The 25,795-nt window shown below is 56.0% G+C and overlaps 7 protein-coding genes across 7 annotated transcripts; 4 read left to right on the top strand and 3 right to left on the bottom strand.

Annotated features, from left to right (window-relative positions):
- Positions 1–1,000: 1,000 nt before the first annotated feature.
- B0I36DRAFT_368186 (uncharacterized protein) lies at positions 1,001–3,565 on the bottom strand (the record flags this gene model as incomplete). Its single annotated transcript, XM_046159581.1, has 3 exons — positions 1,001–2,059; positions 2,166–2,431; positions 3,364–3,565. 3 exons carry the CDS (start codon positions 3,563–3,565, stop codon positions 1,001–1,003), a joined length of 1,527 nt encoding a protein of 508 aa, XP_046006410.1.
- Positions 3,566–3,976: 411 nt separating this feature from the next.
- Positions 3,977–8,731, bottom strand: B0I36DRAFT_252929 (autophagy-related protein 26; the record flags this gene model as incomplete). Its single annotated transcript, XM_046150719.1, has 5 exons — positions 3,977–4,405; positions 4,467–7,217; positions 7,283–7,720; positions 7,784–7,881; positions 7,939–8,731. The coding sequence occupies 5 exons, from the start codon at positions 8,729–8,731 to the stop codon at positions 3,977–3,979; spliced, it is 4,509 nt and encodes a 1,502-aa protein (XP_046006409.1).
- A 1,933-nt stretch (positions 8,732–10,664) lies between these two features.
- Positions 10,665–11,983, bottom strand: B0I36DRAFT_335376 (60S ribosomal protein L28). Its single transcript, XM_046155467.1, has 3 exons — positions 11,880–11,983; positions 11,315–11,513; positions 10,665–11,122 (listed from the first exon to the last, which is right to left on the bottom strand). Exons 1-3 carry the CDS (start codon positions 11,909–11,911, stop codon positions 10,904–10,906), a joined length of 450 nt encoding a protein of 149 aa, XP_046006408.1. The 5' UTR covers positions 11,912–11,983; the 3' UTR covers positions 10,665–10,903.
- A 612-nt stretch (positions 11,984–12,595) lies between these two features.
- B0I36DRAFT_335370 (DEAD-2 domain-containing protein) lies at positions 12,596–15,671 on the top strand. The gene is made up of 4 exons (XM_046155466.1): positions 12,596–12,835; positions 12,891–13,337; positions 13,394–14,101; positions 14,166–15,671. The coding sequence occupies exons 1-4, from the start codon at positions 12,641–12,643 to the stop codon at positions 15,543–15,545; spliced, it is 2,730 nt and encodes a 909-aa protein (XP_046006407.1). The 5' UTR covers positions 12,596–12,640; the 3' UTR covers positions 15,546–15,671.
- Positions 15,672–16,509: 838 nt separating this feature from the next.
- Positions 16,510–19,068, top strand: B0I36DRAFT_335369 (carboxypeptidase S1). Its single transcript, XM_046155465.1, has 3 exons — positions 16,510–16,962; positions 17,042–17,157; positions 17,231–19,068. Exons 1-3 carry the CDS (start codon positions 16,798–16,800, stop codon positions 18,930–18,932), a joined length of 1,983 nt encoding a protein of 660 aa, XP_046006406.1. The 5' UTR covers positions 16,510–16,797; the 3' UTR covers positions 18,933–19,068.
- A 1,546-nt stretch (positions 19,069–20,614) lies between these two features.
- Positions 20,615–22,945, top strand: B0I36DRAFT_202836 (uncharacterized protein; the record flags this gene model as incomplete). Its single annotated transcript, XM_046148791.1, has 2 exons — positions 20,615–22,403; positions 22,479–22,945. Coding segments are annotated over 2 exons (2,256 nt in total), but the record flags the coding sequence as incomplete, so codon positions are not given.
- Positions 22,946–23,607: 662 nt separating this feature from the next.
- B0I36DRAFT_335365 (GRIM-19) lies at positions 23,608–25,743 on the top strand. Its single transcript, XM_046155464.1, has 5 exons — positions 23,608–23,748; positions 23,958–24,111; positions 24,941–25,047; positions 25,168–25,320; positions 25,486–25,743. The coding sequence occupies exons 2-5, from the start codon at positions 24,061–24,063 to the stop codon at positions 25,532–25,534; spliced, it is 360 nt and encodes a 119-aa protein (XP_046006404.1). The 5' UTR covers positions 23,608–23,748; positions 23,958–24,060; the 3' UTR covers positions 25,535–25,743.
- The last annotated feature ends 52 nt before the right edge of the window (positions 25,744–25,795 follow it).

Raw genomic sequence — 25,795 nt, 5'->3', positions numbered from 1 at the left:
ACACCAAAGAACTTCCGAGCTTCCGTGCCCCCGCTTCCGAGGTCGGAGGCGTGGTTACTGGAGTTGGATGCACCGCACCGCACCGCCGGATCCGTGGCTCTCTCGGCCGCCGTAAGCCGTGACAAGCCCGCCGCACGTGGACTGGACGGGCACCCCCGACCACCGCATGACCTCACACACCCTGCACCACCTCCGCCATCCGGACATTTACGTTACCCAGCCAGCCCAGATAGGCGTGACGATCAGCTATGTATAGGTAGTCAGTCGTACGATCCGCGTACGATCCGCGCGGGCCTTGCATCCCATGGGCATTGGTCATTGTCTTCCGCATCTTTGTTTACCCCAGACTAAGCTCGAGAGGGCACAAACTTAAAAGCCACAGCAGGGCAATGGAGGAGGGAAGCTGCGATGGTGCGACATTGTGTGCGTCCGTGCAATGGATGGCCCTCTCCTCCCACGCCCGCCAAGCCCCACGTCTCCTTCTTTTCCCCCGCAATCTTTGTTGGCAGGGCCTATTTGCACTAAAATATCAAGGTTCACTACATACTTGGCAACTTGGTGATTTGCAACACACCAATTGGACAAAGGGAAATGCCTGCCCCATCGTGTCAGTCACTTGACGTTTCGCAGATTCGCACACAGATGTGGAACTGCCCCTTTTGGTGATTCCGTAGTTCCAGTAGCAGCCACGGAACTGTCTGGTTTGATATAGAGTACCAAAGAAAAAGAAATCCATTTTCTAGTTGCCAAACAGCACTCTCTCATATCATATTCTGTGCCCCACAAGACCCCGACTGATCACAGACCCCAGGATTTCGTGCGCCACCACCACCCCCTACCCCGTGACATTACAATCATTCCTCTCTCCCGTACTTTTCCTTCATCTCCCATTTTCCAGGGCAGCGCTCGGTCCTCTCCCAGCATCTGCGTGAGATACGAAACCCCAAAAAAGCTTGCCATGTAGAAAATTGCCCTACTCGCCGCCACCACTTTTTTCCCCTTAATCCCTCCACACCATGATCCCCTTAGCGTACAAGCCCGCCATGATCCCCACACCCCTCGCGGGGTCTAGCACGGCCGTCGCGCTCGACGGGTACCCCGTGCCCGAGTACAGGTGCCTCAGCTGGCCCGTCGCCGGGTCCCACTCGCTCACCCACGACGTCGCCCGGTTCTGACCCTCCACGTCCGCGCAGTACTGCTGCTGCTCCGCCGAGGTCGCCGCGCTGGCCAGCTCGGCCGGGTCGTTGCAGATGTACCGCGTCTTGGCGTACTTGACGGTCGAGAGGACGTGCGGGTGGCCCGCGATGAGGAGCTTCTTGGATGATGAGGATGAGGGGGACAAGGAAGACGTGACGGAGAGGTTGTCCGGCAGGAAAGGCACAGGGATCTTGGTGCCCGTGTAGGCGAGCCGGGGAGGAGCAGCATCATGGGCGGCTCCTTCTTCTTCTTCGTTGGGAGTGACGGTGTACAGGTACACGGCTGCGTCACTGGTGCTGGCCACGGCGAGGGTGGTCGCGTTGAGGAACTCGATGCCGTTGGCGTAGGGCAGTCTCGCAACCACGCTGGCCTGGACTCCTTTGCTGCTGCTGCTGCCGTCATCGTATTTGTTGTTGTCCAGTCTCACATGCACGACCGTCCCGAATGGAGGGGCCAGGTACGTCTCGAGCATCGCGAGCACGCGGTGGTGCTTGACGAGGAAATAGTGGTCGTTGGTCACAAAGAATTCGGTGCCGCTCACCACGGCGAGCGAGTTGGGCCCGTGGATCAGCGGGTGCTCGATGGTCCGGAGGTGCGTGGCCGTGGGAGCCTCGGGGGAGGAAACATCCAGCCTGAACACCTCGATGGACGCGCCGGCGGCGGCCTCGCGGCGGTGGTTCGCGACAAAGAGCGTGCCCGTCTGCTCGTCCAGGCCCATGCCCAGCGTGTGGAAGTCGAGCCGGCCCTCGTCGAAGCCCACCAGCTCGATCCGCCTCAGGGCTTGCGAGTCTGGCGTCGACGCCGTCTTGTAGTCGTACAGGTAGAGGTCTGCGGACGTCACGGGGCCCGGGATGAAGATGCCCTGGTGTCTCCTGGTCAGCAAGCAAAGTTGGTCTCCCTCGCGAGGGATACACCCAGAATGTGAAGTCCAAGTAAGTGAAAACAAAGGCAAGCAAAAAAAAACTCACCATGACAGTATTGTACCGTTCCCTCCCCGGATCGCACCCCATCACTGCCAACCCTTGCTCCTCGAGCAGGATGACATCCTCGCACGAGCGCACCCGGTCGCCAAACTTGATTTCGTACTTGCCCGTGCCGGCGCCGAGCACGTTGTGCCGAGGGAGCACGTCGGGCGCGTTCCGCCAGAAGAGCGGGATGACCTGTAGTCGGCCCCAGAACCACGGCGCGAGCAGCACCAGGAACGGGAGCTGTTGTGTGAAGCAGCCGCCGCAGGCTGTCTGTTAGCTTATGATCCCCCTTTTGGTGCGTACAAACATATAAGTACGGTTGATTTTCATTTCATGTTTTCAGGTAGAGCGGAACACACAAAGGAAGCGTCTGAAGGACGTTGCTTGCGGGGGTTTTCCAGGCCAAGGCTTGACGTACGAGTAGAGTGCGGGTGTTGACGAGACTCATTGTGCCTGACCGTTGTCGGGTATTCCGAGATTTCCCAAAATAACTTCAGACCTGGAGTGATAATGACTTTCCCAGAATATTTTCGCCTTCTCTCGCCCGCGACTCGCTGCAGGTAAGCCCTTGCTCAAATTCAATTTGGAAGTCGGAGAAGGAGCGCGCGTCTGGGTAGATGAAGGCCGGACGTCCCGGAAGGCGCTTAGAAGATTCCGTCTCAGCTGATAGTCAAACTTCCACGGCTCAAGTCAGCGGGGTCCATTGTTGGCATGGTCAAACCTCCATTTGCATGTGTCTGACTAGTTTGCTGCAAGTTCTTGAGAATAAGAAAAAAAGAATCGAGTCTGTCTCACCTCTTTGACAACGCAAACTGCTCACCGCTACTGTGTCCGTTGGAAGAATAGAGACCAGCGGCGATTGTGTTGTGAGTCCTTTTGGATCAGCGTGGTCTCCTGGCGCACTCAGGAGTTTCCCCAAAAGGCGCAAAACTACCAAGCAAATATCTCTCCACAGGCTAGCTAGCAGCAATTGCTGAGTGATGCAATCCCTCGCGTAGCACTGACAGGAAAGAATGCGAACACAGAATGGTGCTTCCACAGTGGCAACTCTGAACAAGAAAGAAAAATATTTTTTTGGCTGTTCAAGACAGGAATAGACAGTCTCACCTTGTTGTTGGAGACCAACTTTGTGCCGCTGGAGTGCCATGCCATGTCACGCCACGCATGTCCGTCTGCCTCAACAGTAAGCCCAGCATACCAATCTGCTGGGGGTCCGAGCTTGGCTCCATCTCGTCCCCCGCCAAACTCTCAACGTCAGCTTCTAGGGGCTTGGCAAGTGTGTCGGGGCAGTGGTGTTGATGCCGCTTACGTGCTCCGTCGTCCATGTCCCTCCAAGGATCACGGCACTGGTCATTGAATCTGGCGTCATCATCCGAGCCGCGGATCATTCCAGGAGCCATTGCAATCCTGGTAAGCCCATGCCAATGAGTCCCAGGCACAAATATCAGTAATACGCATGGGAAGCAGAAGGGAAAATTGTGTCTCCAATTATGTTCGCACTAGCCATGCCTTGTCTTATCCAAACCATGTCTATGAAAACCGTGCATCTGTCATAAAGTCTTCATGTCGCTCTCCAATGTAACGCCTTGACCCAGCATATGTCGTCGCAGGAAAGTAATCGAAATACTCGCTCGTCGTCTCGTCTAATGCTGTCATGCCGCTTCCTCTTCTGACCTAAGACCATGCGTGCTGGCTAGGTCCTCCCCCTCTCTGCTCCATGGCATCTGCTCGGCACTGGCCGGGGCCGCATGTGTGCCCAGTGCCCGGCAGACGCTCATAATCACAAAGCCACAACAAGTGCTTGAATCATCCTAAGACACCAGCCTCGAAGTACCGGTGCTCTTCGTATGCGCCATAGTGGCAACAGGGCTGCCACCTCGCCCTGCTGACCTGAAAGCGCTCGCACCGGTATTGCCGCCAAGGACCTTTGAGCCCAAGGCCCGGCTGCCCACGCTGCTCTGGCTGGACTCCATTAGTCCGTGGAACGTGCGCTCGGGTGAGCCGCGCAGAGACGTCCTCTTAAGGGCAAACTCATGGTCAGCATCGTCGCCCGTACCCACAAACGTCCAGCTCTCCTCATCATCCTCGTCGCCGCCAGAGTTGCCATCGACACTCATACGACTGCCGCCCGCGCCGCCGGCACTGGCAGCCGCGTTCTTGCCCGTCTTGGCTTTGATTAGGCTCGTGGAGTACTCCAAGTCGCGGTAGAGGGATTGGATGGCCGTCTCAACGCCGGTTTCCTGTGAAGATGTATGAGCTTGATGAACATGGTCACGAAGGTTACATTGATGGATATCATACCTTGCGGATAGACTCGCCGAGGACCCTGGCCTTTACAATCATCCGGTCACTGTGAGTCGCCTCCCACAGGGCCCTGGCGAATGAATTGGCGCCCCACTTCTTGAGACAGATGCCGACACCAAGGTCTTCCAGACGGTCGCCAAAGAAGAACTGGTCGCCAAAGAAAGGTCTGATGATGGTGGGGATGCCTGCGCGCAAACTAGCGCCAGTGGTGCCTGAACCTCCATGGTGGGCGGCGGCGTCCATCTGCGCAAACAGCCAGTCATGGGGCGCGCTTTTGATCTGGAAGATCTCCGGTGGCAGGGGCACTTCGGGGGCTGGATTCTCCTTGGTGCCTCCAATGCGATCTGACCACCCTTTGGACAATACGCACCGCACGTCGGCCTTGAGGACGGCATCAATCACCTCTTGTGTCATCTTGGCCGGATCAGGAACAATGATGGAACCGAAACCGACGTAAACCAGTTTCTTGCCGTCCTTGCGTGCTTGCTCAATGAACTCGCGAAGGTCATCTGGGGGCGTCCAGTCGCTGCCTTCATCCAAGAACCAATATCCTGTCACTCGAATCCAGTCGCTGTAGTCGAGTGGAGGCGCCACAACAGAGGGCGAGAAGTTGTACAGGAAGGGCACTTTGTTGGGTTGCATCTTCTCCAGGTTGGTGCTTGGCAAGCCGAGAAGGTTCCTACGCCAGCGATTGACCTGTGATGCCGTCGCTTTCCAGAACACATTATCGAACATGACATAGGTGACGTAATTGTAGGCACCACCCATCTTGTGCTCCGGCATCACAAAGGCGTGCGGGTATGCACGAGTACGCGTCCACGGCATGGTGAAAGCTCGGAAGTATGGAATCCCGAGAGCTTCGGCAATGTGAATGCCTGCCATGGCGCTGGGGCTCTCGATGAGCAGATCAGAGCCCTGGCAAGCCTCCCAAGCCGATGCGAGCAGCTCATCAAGCCACCCACGAAATTTGGAGCTTGCCTCGCGCATAAACGCCCATGTAAAGGTCCCGTTCTGGATGCAAAGGCGCATGAGCTCGCTAGGATCACCACCGATGGGCGCGAACTCAATGCCATGTCCCTCCACCCAGTCCTTGAACTCGGCATGCGTCGCAATCCGCGGCTTGTGGCCCTCTGCGAGAAGGCCCTTGCAGAGTGCGATGTACGGCTGCACATCACCCCTCGAGCCGATTGTGAGGCAAGTGATCTTCATCGGCTCGGCTGGCTTGAAGTTGAGGAATGACGCCTTGGGGTCGTCGAAGAGAATGGTCGGAGCTGAGTCGCCAAGCTCAACGCCTTGGGGCATCTTGAGCTCGTGCTCGGGGTTCTGCTGGAGGCGAGCCTCGTTCAGCGCATCGCGCTCTGCAATCGCTTCTTCTGCCTGCACCTTCTCCTCCCTATTGAGGGTCTCGGAGTCACGCATGTAACGGGCGGCCTCCAAGCTGTGATGCAAGGTTACCGCACAGTCGTCTCGGGCTTCTGCCTGGTTGAATTCGAAGAAAAGCTCCTCATGACCACGGATAACAACCACCAAGCCAGAATATCCAAACCGAAACCCCTTTTCCTTGTCCACCGTCTCAATGTCCTTGAGTGGCAGGATGAGCTTTGTTCTGGTCCCCGGCAGCAGGCTTCGGAAGCAGAAGTTTCGTTCGCTAATGTAGATCTTGCCGTAGAGCGGCAGCACGCGAATGATGAATCCAAAGTAGGTAGCCTGGAGCTTCTCGGTAGGAGGCAGTGCAAAGTGCTGCTGGAAACGTTCTGTGGCGCCGGCGACTTGGCTTTCGTTGTCCTCGTCGTCACTTTCATTCTCGATTTTGAGCCCCGGCTGCTCAGTGTAGTGCTTGCGTCCACCCTTCCACATGCCAGAGACCTTCTCCACGTATCCCATCGACTCCGTGGCGAGGAGATTGCTCATCCGACGGCTGGTCTGGTTTAGGTAGTTGGCGAACAAGCCAGCTCTCTGTAATGGATATGCTCCCATCTTGACCAAATTTTGCAACGACTGAGGTTCACCGTCATCGGTGGAACCGCCAGTCTTGCTATCAGCGGTCGGAACCCCGGCAGGCATGGATTTAGGCTGTACGCGAGGTGAGTCCGGCTTGTGCTTGAACGAAGGTTTGTGAGCGGGTTTCGATTGTCCCGGGGCGGGCGAGCCGGACGTAGATCGGCGAGGCAATGTCGGACTATGAAATACCTCACTGCCTCGAAGTATTTGGCTGCCAGAAGGTGATTCATTGGATGATTCGATCATTCCCGAGGCACCACTTGGGTCTTCGAGGGATTGAACATAGGACTCGGAGGAGGCCAGCTTGTCCGTGTGAGCGGACTGGTCGACGTGTCGGCTTTGGCTCAAAGACCTCGAGGCACTGAAGCTACGGCGCATCGGCGATGATCTGGCCTGCTCGCGAGCAGCTGAGTCCAGGTCCATACTCCTCCTGCCAATCTGCCGAAAGGCGTCAAAGCTGGCGCGTGAGAAGTCGCCACTAGCCCGAGGACTCGAGGCTTCGGGATGACCAATAGGCGATAGTGTAGCCTTGACATGATCACGAAGTTTCGGAGATTTCAGCTCGGCCCCTGGCGCAGGGCTGTGCGAGCGTGTGACAGAGCCGGATGTTGCGAGTGGGGAGCTTGGTGAACCAGTGTTGATGTTGAGCTTCAACTTGTTCGTCTTCGCGCCGGGCACTGGTCTTTCAATCGTCGCCTTCAGGGCATTGATGGCCTCTTTGCCAAAGCTGAAGAATGAGAAGAAATACTGCTGTCGTGTTAGCACAATTTCTACAGGATCTAGTGATCGAGTAATTGAAAGTGACCACTTACCTCATCTATCGCATACGTCTCATCGTTATCGATGACTCGGATCTTGCAGGTGTCTGCAAACTCCACCATCTGGCTGTCCTCAATATCCAGCACATTCTCGAGTGGAAGGGAGATTTTGACACTGTCGCCATCGTTGTGCGACCTGAAGATGACCCTCTGGAGACTCTTCACCCATTCCTTCGCGCTTGGCGAACTGTCGGCCTTGAAGTTGTATGTGCGCTGGTGAGTGACGACTGAGAAGTGGATGGACTCCTTGTCCTTGTCTGTAATATTTGCAGAAATGGCGTAGCGAAGGTCAATCTGACCATCCGGGAAGTACAGATTGGATGCGTTGCGGTAATATGCCAGGACATCGCCCTTCAGTCGGAACCAGTGGCGATTGAACTTGGGATTCCGCTTGCCGCTCTTCGAGAGATAACCAGACTTTGCGACCTCATGCTATACTCAGCTGTCAGTAAGCTGTCTCTCTTCTCATGACTGGTCAGTCAGCTCCAGACTCACAGCTTTTTTAGGCAAGTATGCGTAAAAGCAGATGTGCTTGTCAGTGATGTACATGTAACCCTGTAGCAGTACGCTCTGTAGAAGCCAGCATGGATATTCTGTGCACGTGTGCATCAGCATCAAACTTTCACGAACAATGTAAGCTGAGGACTGACCTTGAATCACCTCCTCAGCATGCTCAAACTCGAAAATTTCCTTGAGTTTGCGGGCCAGCGCGCTCGGCCCGTCATCACCCCGCCGGAAGTCTCCAGACAGTCTTTCCAGGTCGAAGCTTGGTCGTGATGACATCTCGGCACGGGCTTCTAGCATTCTACTCATGACAGGTGCCAGTCGTCCACCGACCTTCTGCTCCGTAGGTGATGCTACTATCGGAGAGTCAGCCTCTGGGTCCTGGGGACTTGACGAGCTCGACTCGTCTCCCCCATCCGAGGAAAGTTGTGAGCTGCGCAGCTTTGAGGACTTGCGCAAGGAGCGACTTGTGAGCTTGGGTAGCTGAGGCAAAGAGCGCAGCAGCTTGCCGGACAGGCTTCTCCTATGATGCTTGCCCTCCTTGTCATTGCCCTTGTCCTTGCTGTCAGCCCGCTTTGGTAGCACTATCGTTTGGGCACCGGAAAATGTGCCGGGCAGACGGTGCTTCTTGGTGCCTGGCGGACCGTCAGTGCCGACGCCACTATCGTCCTCGTCGCTAGACTGTCCGTCGAAGCGGTCGCTGAAGTCAACAGTCGATCCAGCCGCTGCGATAAGACCAAATATTGACTGATTCATGTTCATAAAGACCTGGGCACCCTGGTTTGAAGGCCGCACGTCTTCCTCGGCGTCGTCGCCATCGTCTCGAAATCGTTCGGGGAGCTCCATCGTGGGCTGGTGGCCTTCTCTGTGGGTTTTGCGCAGCTTCTTGCTCACCCGCCTCCTAGTCGTGCTCCCCTCGTCTGGGGCGGGAGGTGCCATGGTAGGGATATGGACGAGGCTCGTTCTCGCGGGCGGCGTGGCTCGGCCCTTCCGGGTTCGCAAGGCGTAATGTGACCGCTCTGCAGGCAGTGGCAGCAGCTCATGTGCCGAGCTTTTGTTGCGGGGCCGATGCCTGCGCTGACCCAGGCAGCACCTGAGCTATGACCGTGGTCGGGTGGTCGTCACAAGTAGTTCACCTTCGAGGTAAAGGCAGCAATATGTCGAGTCTGGGCGTATCTGACAGGCGGGACTATGGTTGTCTGAGGCCAACAAGGTCCGTGGTGGACCTCTGGAGACGATGGACGGGTACGATCTGGGCGACAGGGGTTCGAGGTATCGACAAGAATAGAAAACAAGGGTCTCTGTGCCACTGGGCGCAGAGGCTGGACTGTCTGTTCTCTTGGAGGGAATCGGTATCAATGAGCGACTGCAGCAGCTGAGTGGAATGCAGCAGCTGTCTGGCGAGGAGAGAGTTTGGCACGAAGACGATGGTTGACTATCGACAATGAGACTGAGAACGAGACGGATCCGTAGCTGGTCGGGATGCCTGGGAGGGTGACCCGCGGCGCGCGACTTGTGCAGAAGCTAAGCGTGCTAGGCGGACTGATTGCCTTATCCTGGCCGTGGATAGGCCTTGTTTGGGGGCGCCGGGATGGAGGAGTGGGGTCGTCGATTGGCTCACGTCTTCCTTCCGCGTGCATGTGCGTTCACAATGCGCCTCCGTCAGTTCCCGCGCATGGCGTCCCGTCACTGTGTTTCCAGTTGTGTCACCCACGCAGCCACGTCCGGAAGGCTCGCTCGTAATGACTGAATCCTGAAAACTATTGTCCTGGGGCTTCTCCGTTACTGCTGGAGCTGCAGCACCTTTCTCCGCATGCCACACCTTCTCCATAGTGTACCATTCTGCGTCAGAGCCTTTCCGCATCAGTGCTTTATCGATATCGTGAGGCAAGCATCCGTCATGCCAGCTGCAAATGACGTTCGACGGGGGAGCCTACCGGTAGTTCATCGCTAGACCAAGACACACGGGCACCCTTCTGCACGGGCCCGGATGACCATGCCAGGGGCAAGCATCCCATTTGCACTGGGCCAGCGCTTATCTCGCCGCACATCTGCTGACACCAACACAGTCACATCACCTGACTGTGACCCCCCCGTGAATAATGAATCCTCACCACTCACCGGCTCTGAGGCATAGATAGCATGGACTGCAGTCTTGAGGAGCTCGACTCAAATACGCCATATCGACCGGTTGAGTCAGCTGCACACCAGATGACCAGGTTGGTGCGTGTCTGGTGTGCAGCGTTCCTGGTTACAAACTCTTCTCCAATCCGCCATGCGCCATTTCACGTGCTTGACTCCTAGCCCTTCATGTTATGCCTGGAGTCCACTAGCGGTACATGCCACAAATGTCACGACATAGCGCGGTACTCTTCCTCTGTTCCAGCGATTCGGACGCCCAGGCATATTGTTGGTTTGAACGTTGCGATGTGTTTCCTCTCTAACTTGGGTTTGTACCTCAGATGGACATAGATCCGAGCGCAGAGCACCAGTATGTTCATCAGGCTCTGCAGAGTTCTTGTAAGGAACGACTCAAGTCTGTCTCTTTGAGGCAGTGCATCAATGCAGCACGCATCCTGGCTGTCCAATACCCGGCCTCTTCCTCACCATGGCAGAACTGCCCGGTAGTCTTGACGACATGGTCTAGCATTTACTATGCGATGTCCAGCTGTTGAATAGAGTGGTTGGGCGTTGTTCCACCTGGATAGGGGCCAGTACCCGTCGTGTAGCAATGTTGAACTCCGCCACCGCCAACTCCATCTTGGGAGAGGCGCAGTGTAGTCCTCTACACCGAGAGTATTTCGGGTAGACTGTGAATCAACGGGGTATCACATTTCACAGTCACAAGTCAAGAGACATCTCATGATTTGGCTTTGTTCAAATGATTTTTTTGTATTCAGCAGAACTCCCATTTCGTAAAGCCGATCATGCCATGCGATGCTCAAGAGGCCGGAGCCGACCCTGCGGGTTTTCCTTCATTGTAACTCCGCGTGTAGTGGGGGGTCGATGCTTTGTGACGAGAGCCGGCCCTCCGGTCTCGTCAGGTATTTCCGTTCCCATAAAGCCCCAAGTGTGATGAAAATTCCAACCGTGATTTCCTTTTTTCAACATTTACGCAACCAACTGGATGACGCCGCCAGCCTCGGTGATCTTCTTCTCAGCCAGCTTGCTGACCCATCTCGCCTTGACGACAATGGGGACCTCGGGGAGCTTGCCCTTGCCGAGCAGCTTGGAGTAGCCGAGGGGGAGGAGGTCGATGACGGGGACGGTGTCGGACTTGGAGCCGTTGAGGTGGGCCTCACGGGTCTCGGCGGGAACGAGAGACCAGAGCTGAAGGACATGTTAGCATCAAGTGCTTCGAGCTAGAGGCTGTGCCACGGCCATAGTCCAGCTCGACCGAGTAAAATCGCTAGAGGTGCTCTTCGCTTGAATCTTCTCGGTCGAGGACTGGCTAATCTGGACTAAACACAGTGGTGCTGGACCGACGGCTCGCGTGTCCGGCGTGGGGAAAAGTATTCGTACCTTGTCGAGGTTGAGGACGGGCTTCCAGAAGTGGGCTTGCTGCTTGTGGAAGTACCGCATACCAACCTTACCGAAGTAACCAGGGTGGTACTTGTCCAAGTTGGTGCGGTGGTGGTGCTGACCACCGGCCATACCACGACCACCGGGATGCTTGCGGTGCTTACCGACACGACCGTGACCGGCCGAGACGTGGCCACGGCTAAAGAGGAACAATGTCAGCCTGTCTGCTCAACCGTGCGATACTCGTCGCGATCACAAATTCGGGCATTTTGTGCGTTGTCCGTGAGCTCCCCCCCGCGTCTGTTGCGTTGCAGTCTGCGTTGTCGATCAAGTGAAACAATGCGGTCGTGTGCGCTTGAGTGATGCGGAAACAGTCGCGCTCGACAAGGAGCGTTGGGTCGTCCTCCATTCCCTTTCTGTTCTTCGATTCATGGTCGACGCATTTTTGATTGGGGTCGGGCATCGCAGTACAATATTTCGGCGGCGGACAGACGCAACAGACGGCGGGCGGGTTCAACAAAGACGGTGCGACAGCATGCTGGAGGGCGCATCGGTGAAGACATACTGCTTTCTCGTCTTGGAGAACCTGGTAGGCATGGTGGCGGTTAGTTGAGTAGCTGGGTTGTTGTGGTAGTATGGCTACTCCTGTCGTGAGGACCAAGATCCGGGTGGGAAAAGTTCAATGGCAGGCCCAGACGCAGCCGCACCGGTTTTCGCTAAATCAATTTTTTGTGTGGTGTGGACAGCCCTGTGGAAGGTGTTGGTCCGAGCGCCGATCTGCACAGCCGCACTTCTGCCCCCAGCGCGCTGGGCTCAAGTGTGGCTGGAACGCGGCTCCACCATCTCGCTCATAGCGACGATGCATGTGGGTCAGCCACGTCCTGGAAGTCCTCTTCCTCTCCTCAGTTGGCAGTTGCGGCAATGGACAGTGTGCGCCAGGACACAGCTTTCAGCAACCCTCATACATCTGCCTCCCGAAAGAGTAATACTCTTGAATTGGTTTGTGAAGCTCTCAAGAACCCGTCTGTCCCTCTGGAGAGTCCTGTTACGAAACAGTTCCAGTCACGCTCATCTGGCTTACGTAAGCGATACCTCTTGCTCAAGTGCCGCTGACTCTTCCAAGGTTGGGCTCAGTTCATGGTTCCAGGCTGTCAACGAATCTAGGCGCCTGTGGAGGACTCAAGGGACCATGCGTGACCCACACACAACAGTCTCCTCCTCTAAGTTAAGCATGGGAAGCTGACGGATGTGCATGTTCTTGCATGCCGCTCAGTACTGCAGCCAATGAGAATAACCCCGTAATTCGTTCAAGTATCAACGCCATGAATGGTCACGACAATTGGCCATGCCCAGCTTGAAATCGCGTTCACCATGGACACCTTGACGGACAAAATGGAGAAGATTGATTTTCACCATCCTTACATGCCATACGACGTCCAGAAAGAATTCATGTCGACGGCATATCATGTTCTCAAGCAAGGCAATGGCCAAGTCGGCATCCTGGAAAGTCCGACAGGGACGGTAAATGCAAAAGACTGCGGAATTTGGTTAGTCGCCTTGCTGATGCCAAAACTAGGGAAAGTCGCTGTCACTCATATGTGCAGCCTTGACATGGCTGCGAAATCACAAACGAGAAACCTTTGATGTCTCAATCGAAGATGCCGTGAATGGTTTCACTGACGAGCCGGACTGGATCGTTCAGCAGATGCTCAAGAGGAAACGGGACGAGCTCACTTCGGCATGGACCGAGCGAGAGGCCCGACTCGAGAGTATCCGGGCAAGGGAGAAGGCATTCGAAGCTCGCGGAGCGAAACGCAGGAAGATGCAAGAGGACAGCGCTGGCGGTCACCATGAGCCGACAGAAGACGACGAGTGGCTCCTCGCCGACAATACGGCGGACTCGCAAGAAGATGCAGGCGGTCCAGGGTTCAGTAAAGAGACCCAGGCATTGATGGCCAAGCTTGGTATGGGACCACTCAAGAGCCAAAATGATGAGGAGGCGGCGGATACAAATGAGATCAAAGTAGGCCCTCAATTTTCCGCAACCGTGTGCACAAATGGCTCACCGAGAAACGGCAGATTTATTACACGTCCAGAACACATTCACAACTCACACAGTTTGTCGGCGAATTGCGACGGCCAAACTTTCCGTCATCTCTGCCAGACTCAATTCGTGAACAAAAGACAGAAGGCGATGCCGAAGGTGTCAAGCATCTGCCATTATCATCCAGGCAACGTCTTTGCATCAACCCGTCTGTCTCGCGCCTGGGTTCCCTTGCAGCCATAAACGATCGCTGCTCCGAGCTACAGCAGTCAAAGTCCACCACGAAATGTTCGTTTGTTCCTGGTGCCGACAACCTTAAAAACACTCATCAGTTTCGTGACAACGTTTTGGCCACACTGCCCGATATTGAAGATCTCTTCGCCCTTGGCAAGAAGTTCCAAGTATGTCCGTATTACGCCTCTCGAACGGCCATTCCCAGTGCAGAGATTGTCACGCTGCCTTATCCACTGCTGCTTCAGCAGACGGCGAGAGAGGCGCTTGGGATAAAGCTCGAGGGCAACGTAGTCATCATCGATGAGGCCCATAACATCATGGACGCCGTGTCGAATGTCTACGCAGCAGAGATTAGTCTGAGCGACCTCAAACGGGCGAGGCAAATGCTTGGAGTGTACGTGAAGAAGTTCGGCAAGAAGCTCAAAGGCGAGAATCGTGTCATGGTTGCACAGCTCGCGAGGGTCGTTGACGGTCTTAGTGCGTGGCTTGATGATGCCATTCAACTCAAGGTACGCTGCCGACGCTTCCCCAACCTTTGAAACATGGATGTGGACACGGTACTCACATTCACAGACCGACCAAGGCATCGTCGACCCCAATGCCCTCTTGAAAACTAAAGGAGCCGATCAGATCAACTTATATCAGCTCATACAATACGTGCAGACCTCGAAGCTCGCGTACAAGGTCGAAGGCTACGTAGCTCAGGCAGAGTCTGGAGAAGGAGTACCGATCAAGTCAAGCTCGACGCCAGTCCTGCACACACTGGTGTCGTTCCTGATATCCCTCAACAATCCCAGCTCGGAGGGCCGGATCTTCTACCACAAAGACATACGCGACATCAAGCTCTCGTATCTACTGCTCTCCCCAACGCACGCATTCTCGTCCATAGCGAACAGTGCGAGAGCTGTGATCCTGGCCGGCGGCACCATGTCACCCTTTGATGACTACACGGCACATTTGTTCCCGGAGCTGCCCAAGACCAAAGTCACCACGCTTAGCTGCGGCCATGTCATCCCGTCATCTAACTTGTGTGTGTGGACCCTCGCATCGACGAAGCCGGCGTCAGACAGCAGTGGGGTGCCTTTCGAGTTCAGCTTCCAGCGAAGGGGCGACAAGGCCATGGTCAGAGAGCTTGGCCTGGCGATCCTCAACATCTGTACCATCGTACCAGATGGCGTCGTTGTTTTCTTCCCTAGTTATGGCTACTTGGATGAGGTTGTGGCTGCGTGGTCCAACCGCGGACCTGGGGAGCCAAAGTCGATCTGGGAGCGCCTGCAGGCGAAAAAGGAGGTCTTCAGCGAGCCCAAGGGAGGGTCTATTGACGAGGTTCTGGATAAGTATACGAAAGCCATTCTCGGCGAAGGCGACGAGACAAAACCGCCTTCGAAGTCATTGTCGAGCCTGGGTAGCGGCAGTTCCACCCGCCCACAGCAGCCAAAGACCACCAACGGTGCGCTCCTGCTCAGTGTGGTGGGCGGCAAGATGAGCGAAGGCATCAACTTCTCCGATCGCCTGGGCCGGTGTGTCGTCATTGTTGGCCTGCCATATCCGAACATCAATTCGCCCGACTGGAAAGCACGCATCGAGTACATCGAGTCGACGACTCTGAAGCGGCTCACGACTCCCGCAGCGGAAACAGAAGGCGGTGATCTCGGTGCAGGACGGCAGCCAGCGATGCCCCGGAACGAGGCTCTGGCCGTGGCAAAGCAGGCGTCGAGGGACTTTTACGAGAACGCGTGTATGCGGGCGGTCAACCAGAGCATCGGCCGCGCCATCAGGCACAAGGACGACTACGCCTCGATTGTGCTCGTGGATCGAAGATATGGCACGCCTAGGATACGAGGGAAGCTTCCCGGCTGGATCCAGGGAGGGCTGGTCGAGGGAAGTGAGAGGGGTGGCCTTGGGCAGATGATGGGCAAGTTGAGTGGGTTCTTTAGAGGGAAGAAGACGTAAGAGAGACCGTTCTCTTCTGTCAAGATTCGAGCTTATTCCGGTGTATCCAAAAAGTCGCGTAGTCAGCTTAATGATTTCGGCGTAGGCCATGAAGCATAGCAATGGCCCCACTGATTGTCTCGAGGCCGAATCATTTTCTTGAGTGCTTTGTCTTCTCGCGTGAATACACTATTGAGCCGTGACCTATGTTATTGTAAGACTTGCAACTGGGTATGGTGCTTGCTCCCGACCACTTGCTCTTCTCTATCCTGGGTCCCGGTCATTCAAGTATTCAAAGGCCAACTGACTTGTGACTGACTCTATAATGTATAAAAGTATGCAGCTGACTTGGAATGATGAATGGAGTTTGTCGTTTATGTGCGTTCTAGGTTGTTCTGACTAGTGGGATTGAAAAAATGATGATTAAAAATGCAGCATTTAATTATTCACCAAATCACCAACATTCATGCCCCTTCCAATACAACCCAGATGACGTGCTTGCTCCGTGATCGTATCTCAAAAGATGAAATCCAAAAATTTCAGAAAATTCTCAGCATGTCCCAGGAATCATAATGCTTTGCATCCGATATCATTGCACCCGAAACGGGCGCTGTCCTGCGAGTTCCAGGGGCCACCCTCCACGGTGCAGGGTAACCTGCCCGACTCGACATCACACGGTGCAAAGCCACAACGGATCATTGAATCAGCCTGGGTGTCGGGCTTCTTGGTCACAGGTGCAGTTGGACCTGGAAATTCCAACAGTCTCAAGATCTACTTGTTCTCCAACAGGACCGTACACGCCACCGGAAGCTTACGCGCGTACACACCTGTTCATGTAGTCGACAACGCACGCCAGCCGTGGCACTCTGTGGAGCCCCATGCCGCCCACCGATAGGTCAAGCTTTCAGCCCCCACACCGTGAGCATCGGAGTTCAGAAGAGGAAGGTCGGCGTTGAACAGCTCTCTACAGCGCTGGGTGCCGGTGGCCGGCAGCAAGGGCATCCCACTGCACCGGGCTCCATTATCGCCTGCGCGATGGCGTCTGTGATTCGGGGCACTGTTGCCTATTGCGTGACTTCGGCGGGATTCGTTATAATGGGCAAGACTTCCCACGGTGACTCTTTCGCAGACCTTTTCCCGCTTCTTCGCCGTCACGATTGGAGATCGAGACCACCAGTATAGAGTGCTTCCTCGCGTCCCGGCTTTGCTCCAGCTGGCTGGTAGACAACGAATCATATCCGCAGGCCGAGGAACCGCCAACTCAGCCTCCACAATGGCCAGCTCATCACCATTGTGGAATCGCAGCAGGGTCGCTCTGCTGCCGCTGCTGCTGCCATTGTTGTCCCCATTTGCAACCGCGCAGTTCCCGCCGCCGCGCGAGGGGATTACCCTACTCAGATCCAAATTCCACGAGAATGTGACCATCTCGTTCAAAGAGGCATGTCCCTGGGCGCGGTTGTCCGAATTCAACTTTGCAAGGTCTATTGGCCGATGCTAACTGGGTACTCAACATACAGCCGCAAATCTGCGAGACAACGCCTGGCGTCAAGTCGTACTCAGGCTACGTCCATCTCCCGCCAAGAACGCTCGATGACGGCGCGGGCGGCGAGACGCAGGACTATCCCATCAACACGTATGTCCACTGATATCACAGCATTGCAGCATGCGGAGTGCCATTGATCACCGCTACTGACCATATTGCACAGCTTCTTCTGGTTCTTCGAGGCTCGCAAGGACCCTTCCAACGCGCCACTCTCGATATGGCTCAACGGCGGCCCCGGCGGGTCGTCCATGATGGGCCTCCTTGAGGAGCTGGGCCCATGCTTCGTTGGCCCAGACTCCAAGACCACCGTGCACAACCCGTGGGCGTGGAACAACGAGGTCAACATGCTGTTCCTGGACCAGCCCGTGCAGGTTGGCTTCTCGTACGATGTGCCGACCAACTTCTCGTTCCGTTACCCGACTGCCGACGAGGACGAGAGCTGGGACGATGCGGCCCCAATCTACACGGAGCTTCCCAAGGACTTGCCCGACTCGGAGCTGCCTGAGCATGATCTGAACCGTGCGAAGGGACTGGGGACGTTCAGCAGCCAGAACGCGGCGCACACGGCCAATTCGACGACGCATGCTGCCCACGCGCTGTGGCACTTTGTGCAGACGTGGTTCTTCGAGTTCCCGCATTACAAGCCGACAGACAACGGGATCAGCTTGTGGGCTGAGAGTTACGGCGGCCACTATGGTCCCGGGTTCATGAGCTTCTTCCAGAAGCAGAACGACAAGATCAAGAGCGGCAAGGGCACCGAAAAGGACGCGCACTACCTGCGCCTCGACACACTGGGCATAGTGAACGGAGCGATCGACACGGTGCGCCAGGTCGAGAGCTACATCAGCTTCCCGCACAGAAACACTTACGGCATCCAGCTCTTCAATGAGACCCTCTACGAGGCACTGATGGCAGACTGGGTCGCGCCAGGCGGGTGCAAGGAGAAGGTTGCGGCGTGCTCTGACGCCCTGCGGGATAGCGACCCAATCATGGCGTCTCTGGGGATCGTGACGGAGGCTGCTGCCAGCGTGGCTGCCAAGAAGAACATCAGCGAGATTTGCGACGCCGAGGCCATGCTGTGCGCGATCAAGCCCTGGATGACATACAAGGCCGGTCTGCCCGCGGACCAGTCTCGAGGCTGGTATGATATTGCGCATCCCCATTTCGACCCGTTCCCAGCTCCCACCATGCAAGGGTATCTGAAGGAGGAATCGGTGCTGCGAGCACTGGGCGTGCCTGTCAACTTCACCTCGGGGTCTGCTACCGTGGCGCACGATTTTGAAAGCACAAGTGATCTTATTCACGGCGGCTTCCTGGAAGGTATCGCATACCTGCTCGACTCCGGTGTAAAGGTCCACATGATGTACGGCGATCGCGACTACGCGTGCAATTGGGTCGGCGGAGAGATGGCCTCCCTGGCCGTGCCGTACACGCGGCAAAAGGACTTTGTCGAGGCGGGATACACAAGGTTCTATGTCGACGACGTGCTTGACGAGCCGGGCCACGGGTGGGCGGGGATGACGCGGCAGGTGGGCAACTTCAGCTTCACGCGGGTCTTCCAGGCCGGCCACGAGGTGCCGAGCTATCAGCCGGCGGCGGCGCACGAGATCTTTCGGCGGGCCATCTTTGGGCTTGACATTGCCTCGGGGCAGAGCAAGACGACGGACGAGTACAAGACGGAGGGGCCTAAGGACACGTGGGACGTGGTGAACCTGCCGCCGCCGTGGCCGAAGCAGAGGTGCTATGTGCTCAAGCCAGAGTCGTGCAACCCTGACATCTGGACCAAGGTGCTGCGTGGCGAGGCGACTATCGAGAACTACTATGTCGTGGATGACTTTGATGATGAAGAGATGGGAGAACTCTGAAGGGGCCGGAGAGGTCTGGTGGGACGTGCCAGTCTGCCAGATGGTCTTTCACTGTTGCCTCCCCGCCTGGAAACTGTTAGTATCACAGCAAACCCCGAAAGTATTGCAACATGTAAACACCCGAGTTTCATCGCAATTTGCGCCTTGAATGTACTTGAGTGTTCGTCGAAGTCGAAGAAGCATGGCTCTGTGCCCCGCCATGTCTACTTTAAGTACGTTAGTGTACTGCAAGTACGCTGATGCATGCGCACCTTACAACGGATGGTGAGACGGTGGCCAGTTGGAGAAACGGGGTCGCCCCTGCAGCACGAGGTACAAAAGGCCTTGGAATTCCCCGCGCTTTTCGTGGGTGCCTCAACTGCCGCCGCAGCACGGAGCCCCACTTTGAGCGGCCAGCAATGACGAGACGCCTCCCACTCACGCAAACACGCTCAACGTCGATGAGCCGCCATCAATACCTTACATCCGCTAAGTAAAAGACACACGACTCAGGACCTCCGAGACTTTGGCCTGTCCAGCCGCAGCACTGCCCGCCTCCTTCCGCGGAACGGTTCCAACAACTATCACCTCCCGTCGTCGCCATCTCCGCCTGCAGCTGGATCGCGCTCCAGGTGACCTTGATCCGGCAAGAAACCAGATCGCATCGCACCGCTCAGCTGAGAGAAAAGCCTCCAAGCACAAGCTTCACGAAGAAACATGTAAGCATCGCTAGCATCACACTCTCCCCTTTGTGCTTTTCTATCTCTAGTACAACAAACAACCCCAATGCGTTATTCGCCCCGTGCCAGCCAGGTCCCACCTCAAAATCCCGACTCAGGAACTTGCCAGGCCAGGTTGCTCTCCACCCCTGCTCCTGGGATGAAGAAGTGGGGATGAGGACTTTGTGCCCCCTTTGCTGGAGGTATCTTTGTGCTTGCAATGTGCGACACGATACTTGCCAGCAGCCGGACCTACAGTACCCAAACACCTCTTGTGCCATGCCATGGGCTGCGCTAACCGACCCGCGTGCACTCCAGCGAAGCTCCAAGCTGGCGGTCGATTACGTCGGCCCCGTGTAGCTAGCCTCCGTCGCCGCATGGCCTGATTGGCTCAATCCCTCTTTAAAATCGACAGCTCCCCAAGCTCTTTGTGCTTGCGCCGCGCCCCTGGTCCAGCCAAAGCTCTCCCCTCCAGCCGCAGTCACCCCCAATCGCCTCGCGTCAAACGATAATTATCGGCACGACTTCCTTCCCGGCTCGCTCGCGCGCCAGCAACAATTGTAGTGCCTCCGACAAGGGACTACCAACCCTCGATTCTCTCTGTACCGTGTCGGACCTCCAGCTCAGCCAGAGTGTTTGACAGAGCGCGCTTGCTTGGCGTGGCCATGCGACAGCTTCCGTCGCTCGCTTGTACACAGTCTTCCATTGCGACCACCCAACTCCCGACCTCAATATAGAAATCGCACAGGTGAGTTTGGGCAAACAAGGATCCCAGAATGTGACCCTCCAACACGGTTGGATGATTGCTTTGGCTCCCTTCACGAGCGTATCATGACAAGCACCATTCCCGCTGTCACGAACCACTTCAAACACAATCCAGAATAGTACCTAGCGCACATATGCTAATCTCGGACTCCCTTGTCTCTGCCAGATAACAAACCTCTCACGCATGTCACCCTTAGCGTGACCGAGTCGAGGTCTAGGATGGGAAAAACACTCAAGCTTGGAGCTGCGCTCTCCTACCCGATCACCATCACCAAGATCTTAAAAAATGTCGGAGACGACATCTCGAAGAAAGAGCCCCTGCTCCAGTACAGCTACAAGTTTAAGAGAGTCATCCATCAGGAATACGACCAAGACCGCGTCGACATTGAGACGGGCTACGCCGAGTGGGACAGCCCTGCCGAAGGACGCATCCTGAAGTGGCGAGTCAAGAACGGTGAGGTCATCGAAAACGACCAACAGCTGGTCACCATAGAAGAGGCGTGCAGCCACGAAGTCCAGTATGCCGGCTTGTGCGCCATTTGCGGCAAGGATATGAAGGAGGCCAACTATGCGTCCGAGCAGCTCGACACATCTCGCGCCACAGTCGCCATGGTCCACGACAACGTTTCCCTCACGGTCAGCTCCGACCAGGCCATCAGAGCCGAAATGGCATTGCAGAAGCGCCTGCTCAAAGACCGCAAACTGAGCCTGGTAGTGGATCTCGACCAGACCATCATTCATGCCTGTATCGAGCCTACAGTCGGCGAATGGCAACGCGACCCCTCAAACCCCAATTACGAAGCCGTCAAAGAGGTCAGGAGTTTCCAGCTCGATGACGGTCCCCGAGGACTTGCCAGTGGTTGTTGGTACTACATTAAGATGCGACCAGGACTGGCGGAGTTTCTTGAGCGCGTCGCAGAACTATTTGAGCTCCACGTGTATACGATGGGCACGCGTGCGTACGCCCTCAATATTGCCAAAATTGTAGACCCGACACAGAAATTGTTCGGCAACCGGGTTATTAGCAGAGACGAAAATGGTAGCATGACTGCCAAGAGCCTACAGCGGCTGTTTCCCGTCAGCACAAACATGGTGGTTGTGATCGACGACCGAGCGGACGTCTGGCCCCAGAATCGCTCAAATCTCATCAAGGTTACGCCGTACGACTTCTTCAAGGGCATAGGTGACATCAACTCCAGCTTCTTGCCAAAGCGGGAAGACATTATCGCGCCCTCGCCCTTGCCAGAGCTCACCCCCAAGGTGCCCCCAACGCTTGAGTCCACAGAAAGCACAGAGAGCACCAAGTCCAAGATTGCGGAGCACGAAAAGGTGATGGCGGCAAGCAGCGACGAAACCCTGATTCTGCAACTACAAGCTGAGGAGCAAGAACGCAGCTTGGAGAAGCAGCTCACCGATAGACCCCTGTTACACCTGCAGAAGCAACTGGACAAGGAGGACGAAGAAGCGGAGAAGGAGGCATCAGAACACAAGGACGACACCCAACCGTCATCGAATGGCGAGGCAGAGCACCATCGACACAACCTTCTACGAGATGACGACCAAGAGTTGATACACCTGGAGAAGCATTTGGCCAGCTTGCACCATTCCTTCTTTGAGCAACTCGACGCACGCGCTACGAACCACCGGGTCGACGACATTGCCCCTGACCTGATCCCCGATGCGGGCAAGATTCTTACTTTCCTCAAGTCCCGCGTCCTCAGAGGCACTAAAATTGTCCTCTCTGGACTTGTGCCCCTCGGCGCAGATGTTCGGAGAACAGAAATTGGGATGCAAGCAGAAAGCTTCGGAACTGAGATCAGGACGCGCATCACCAGCGACGTTACACATCTTGTCATCAGCAGCTCACGTCCACGAACGCAGAAAGTGCAACAGGCTGCTCGGATACCGTCTATCAAGATTGTCAACCAGAATTGGCTGGCTGACTCGATAGCGCAGTGGGAAAAGCTAGACGAGACGCCGTACATGATTGACGTACATCCATCAGATCGTGTGGTCGCAGCTCGTGCCTCCGTGGATGATGCCAATGGCACTGTCCCGACGCCCATTCAACCACGAATCACAGTCGTCCAATCTGGTCAGCACCTATTTGAAGACGAGCAGGGGGAAGATGCTGACGAGGATGACGACGATGACGACGATGGAGACGCGGACTTTGACGAGGAAGACCGAGCAGATGACCAGGATCTGTCCGACGTCATGCCGGCGGAACTGGAGGACGGAGAGAAAAGCCCCGGTGCGCTTAAACGGAGCACCTGGGACGACATCACCAAAGAGCTCGAGGACGAGCTTGGCTCAGATATGGACGACTCCGACCTTGAGAGTATCGATCGTGGGTTTGACACCGATGATGATTCCAACAAGAAACGTAAATACGACGGCGACGAAGGCGACGAGGAGAGCCTGCTAGCAAAGAAGCAGCGTATCGCCAAGACTAGGACGACTGGTCTACGCAACGTGCACAATGCTGGCGAGGACGACGCTGAAAGCAACAGTCTGCCTACTCCAGTGGGTACCGGAGATGACGACGAGGCGGATCTTGCTGGGGCATCAGGCGAAGCAGAATCTTCGAGCAAAGAGCCTACAGGAGCCGCAGGGCAGCCAGAGGAGGATGACGACGACGACGACATTGACGGCCTGGAAGCCGAGCTCGAAGCCGAGCTTGCGGCCGCGATGGACGAGGACGACTGAAACCCACTGGGGTCTTTACTGCGTACAGCAAGTTACGCTGACCGGTCTTCAAGAATACAGGAGGACTACCTGCATGTACAATGTCGGGCATGATACCCTTTGTCATTGGCCAAAAGCAGTCATGTTTGCAATTAAGGCTTGCTGTAGCATCAGGGCTTTTGAGGAGTTTTTGGGGGGTTTAAGGTGGGATCTACGGCGCTGAGATATCAGTTTATTGTATTTACAACAGGAGCGTTGCGGCATCGTATAGCGAAATTCATTCTCCGTCGGCACATTTGATATGTAGTTTCTTCGTCCCCCAGCGACTCAGAACAGGCACGTTCCTCGTAGTAATGCTGCCCGGACAGGGTACCTTGTAGGCGTCATACACCATGTATGCCGTGTGAGGCTCTTGATCGCACGTGACTTGTGAGTGCTGACATAATGCATTTCTTTCCGCCCCGATCCACATGAAGGCGGGTGCCCCCCACTTTATCACACCCTTGCAGCCACTGGCAGAGCTCCTCCAGTGCAGTCGGGTCCTCCAATTGAACGTCCAATCGCGGCGACGTCAATTGAAAGCGCAACTCGACGGAGCATCAACGACGACAACAACAACGACAACCGAGTTACCCCCCGTGTGACCGGACGAGACAAGAAGTCGGGTAAGTCCAGGCCTCTCGCCCCTCCCTCATTTCCTTCATGTCGCAGCCTCCCTGGTTGCGCTCGCTGCAGGCTCTATCCCGCACCGTCCAGCCTACAGTCTTGCGAGCGCTGAGCTTGCCCATTCTTTCCTCCCCCGGTGTCGTCGGTATGCCCTTGGTTGGGAATGCAATGCGGATGCAGAACAATTCGCTGATGAATGAATGAACAGGTCAAATAGTCCTGACGACAAGCCGAGCGGCCGGACTCCCCCCGCGGCGATTCGATAGCACGAGTAGTCCCGCCCAAAGAGACGAGGAAGAAAAATCGACAAGATGCCTCAGGATATGCCCCCCATCGGGGGCTACGGCCCCGTGCAGTACAAGGTTAGTTTTTGGTGGTCTCCTTGATTCTTTGGCGTTGAGGAGGGGGACATTGGATGGTGGGAGCGATGGTCTGGTCTGGTCTGGTCTGTTCGAAGACGGGATTGGGAGTCGGGGTCTGGCTGCTTTGGGAGGGGGAGGGGGAGGGGGGGAGATGCTTGCGGAAGGTCTTGACGAGCACCGCGGATGGGCAGCGGAATCCGACGAAATCATGCAAACAGAAAGTAGGACCGCAGGCGAGGACGACCAAGACTGGGGGAGGTATGAACACGATTTTGGACGACTTCGACGACTCGATGCGACGACTGCGCCAAGCTGCAAAGGATACAAAGCGCTCGACCGAGGAGCGCATGTGGCTTAGCGAATCACTACGATGGATGATGGGCAAAAAGGAGGGCAGGCTTGCTCTGCGACCTGCCATCACTTTCGCGCAGGACACGAGAGGACCATGAGCGGAATTACTGCTATCAGCACATCTTGGACGAGGACGAGGATGAACAGAGCATTTCGAAACCCCGGCGGGCGGCACGGGTTTCAGACCGCGTTGGCATAAGGTGCCTTGTGGAACGGCAGTCCGAGTAGTGTGGCTGTATGCAGAGTGCGAAGAGGAGTACCATCTGGCGGACTCGGGACTGCATGCACAAACGCCGCCACGTCTGAGAGCAATGCCTTCGTCAGCCCTAGGCAACGGCAATGCCAGACCGCACGATCAGATGTGTTTGGAATCGAGGGATGTTCGGAGGAGCAGCGGACGGACAGGCAGACCATGTCGCGATGGGAAACTTTTGAGGCAGCCGTGCGCATATGGTGCTAACATCGATTCTTCCTACAGCGCAACCTGCCCGCCCCCGGACTGCGGCCCGGCACCTGGCTTCTCGGCATGGGCGCGGTGTGCATCTACGGATTCTACAAGCTCGGCCAGGGCATCAGCGAGCAGAAGTACGTTGCCCTTTTCCCCTTCCTCAAAATGCCCGGCGCAGCGCAAAAAAGGGTTTCTGGCCAGGGATTTTTTGTTTGGTTTTTGTTTAGCTGACACCAGCCTCGCTTCCTGCGCGATAGTGAGCTCGCCCGCGAGAAGATGTGGTCCCGCATCCACTTGATCCCCATGCTGCAGGCCGAGGAGGACCGCGACCTCGTGCGGAAACACTTGGCCGACCAGGCCCGCGAGAAGGAACTGCTCGGCGAGAACATGCGCGTGTACAACTCTGACAGGTATGTTTCTGTTCCCTTCCCTTGTACAGCACGCACACACACACACACACTTGATCGAAGCCTGGGTTACCCGTGACTTCCACGACCACCAAGCCCAGAACTTCGGTCCGTGATGCTCTCTTCTGTTCAACAGATGTACTAACCTGCTACTTGCAACTGCCGTAGATACGTGCGGCCAACATATGCCGTCACGCCCGCTAACCAGACCAAGTAAAATGGCCAAGAGCGTCAGAGGGTTTCCTTGTGTGGCAGGCTGGGATTCCTCATTTTCCTTCTTGTCCCTGGGGCAGCGAGAGAGTACGCAAGCTCTGGGTTGTAGCTAGGACAGAACACCGAGAACGGGGATTGAATGTCAATGTACATATGTTCCGCACTGGTTACCTGGTCGTGTCGTGTGTGTGTGTGTGTGTGTGTGTGTGTGTGAGTGATGTAGGTTGCTTTTGCAACGAACCTTGGGACGCTATGCCTTGTGACC

Source organism: Microdochium trichocladiopsis (assembly GCF_020744255.1).
Source record: "Microdochium trichocladiopsis strain MPI-CAGE-CH-0230 chromosome Unknown B0I36scaffold_11, whole genome shotgun sequence".
Taxonomy (NCBI): Eukaryota; Fungi; Ascomycota; class Sordariomycetes; order Xylariales; family Microdochiaceae; genus Microdochium; species Microdochium trichocladiopsis.
This window is presented reverse-complemented; position numbering and strand designations above follow the sequence as displayed.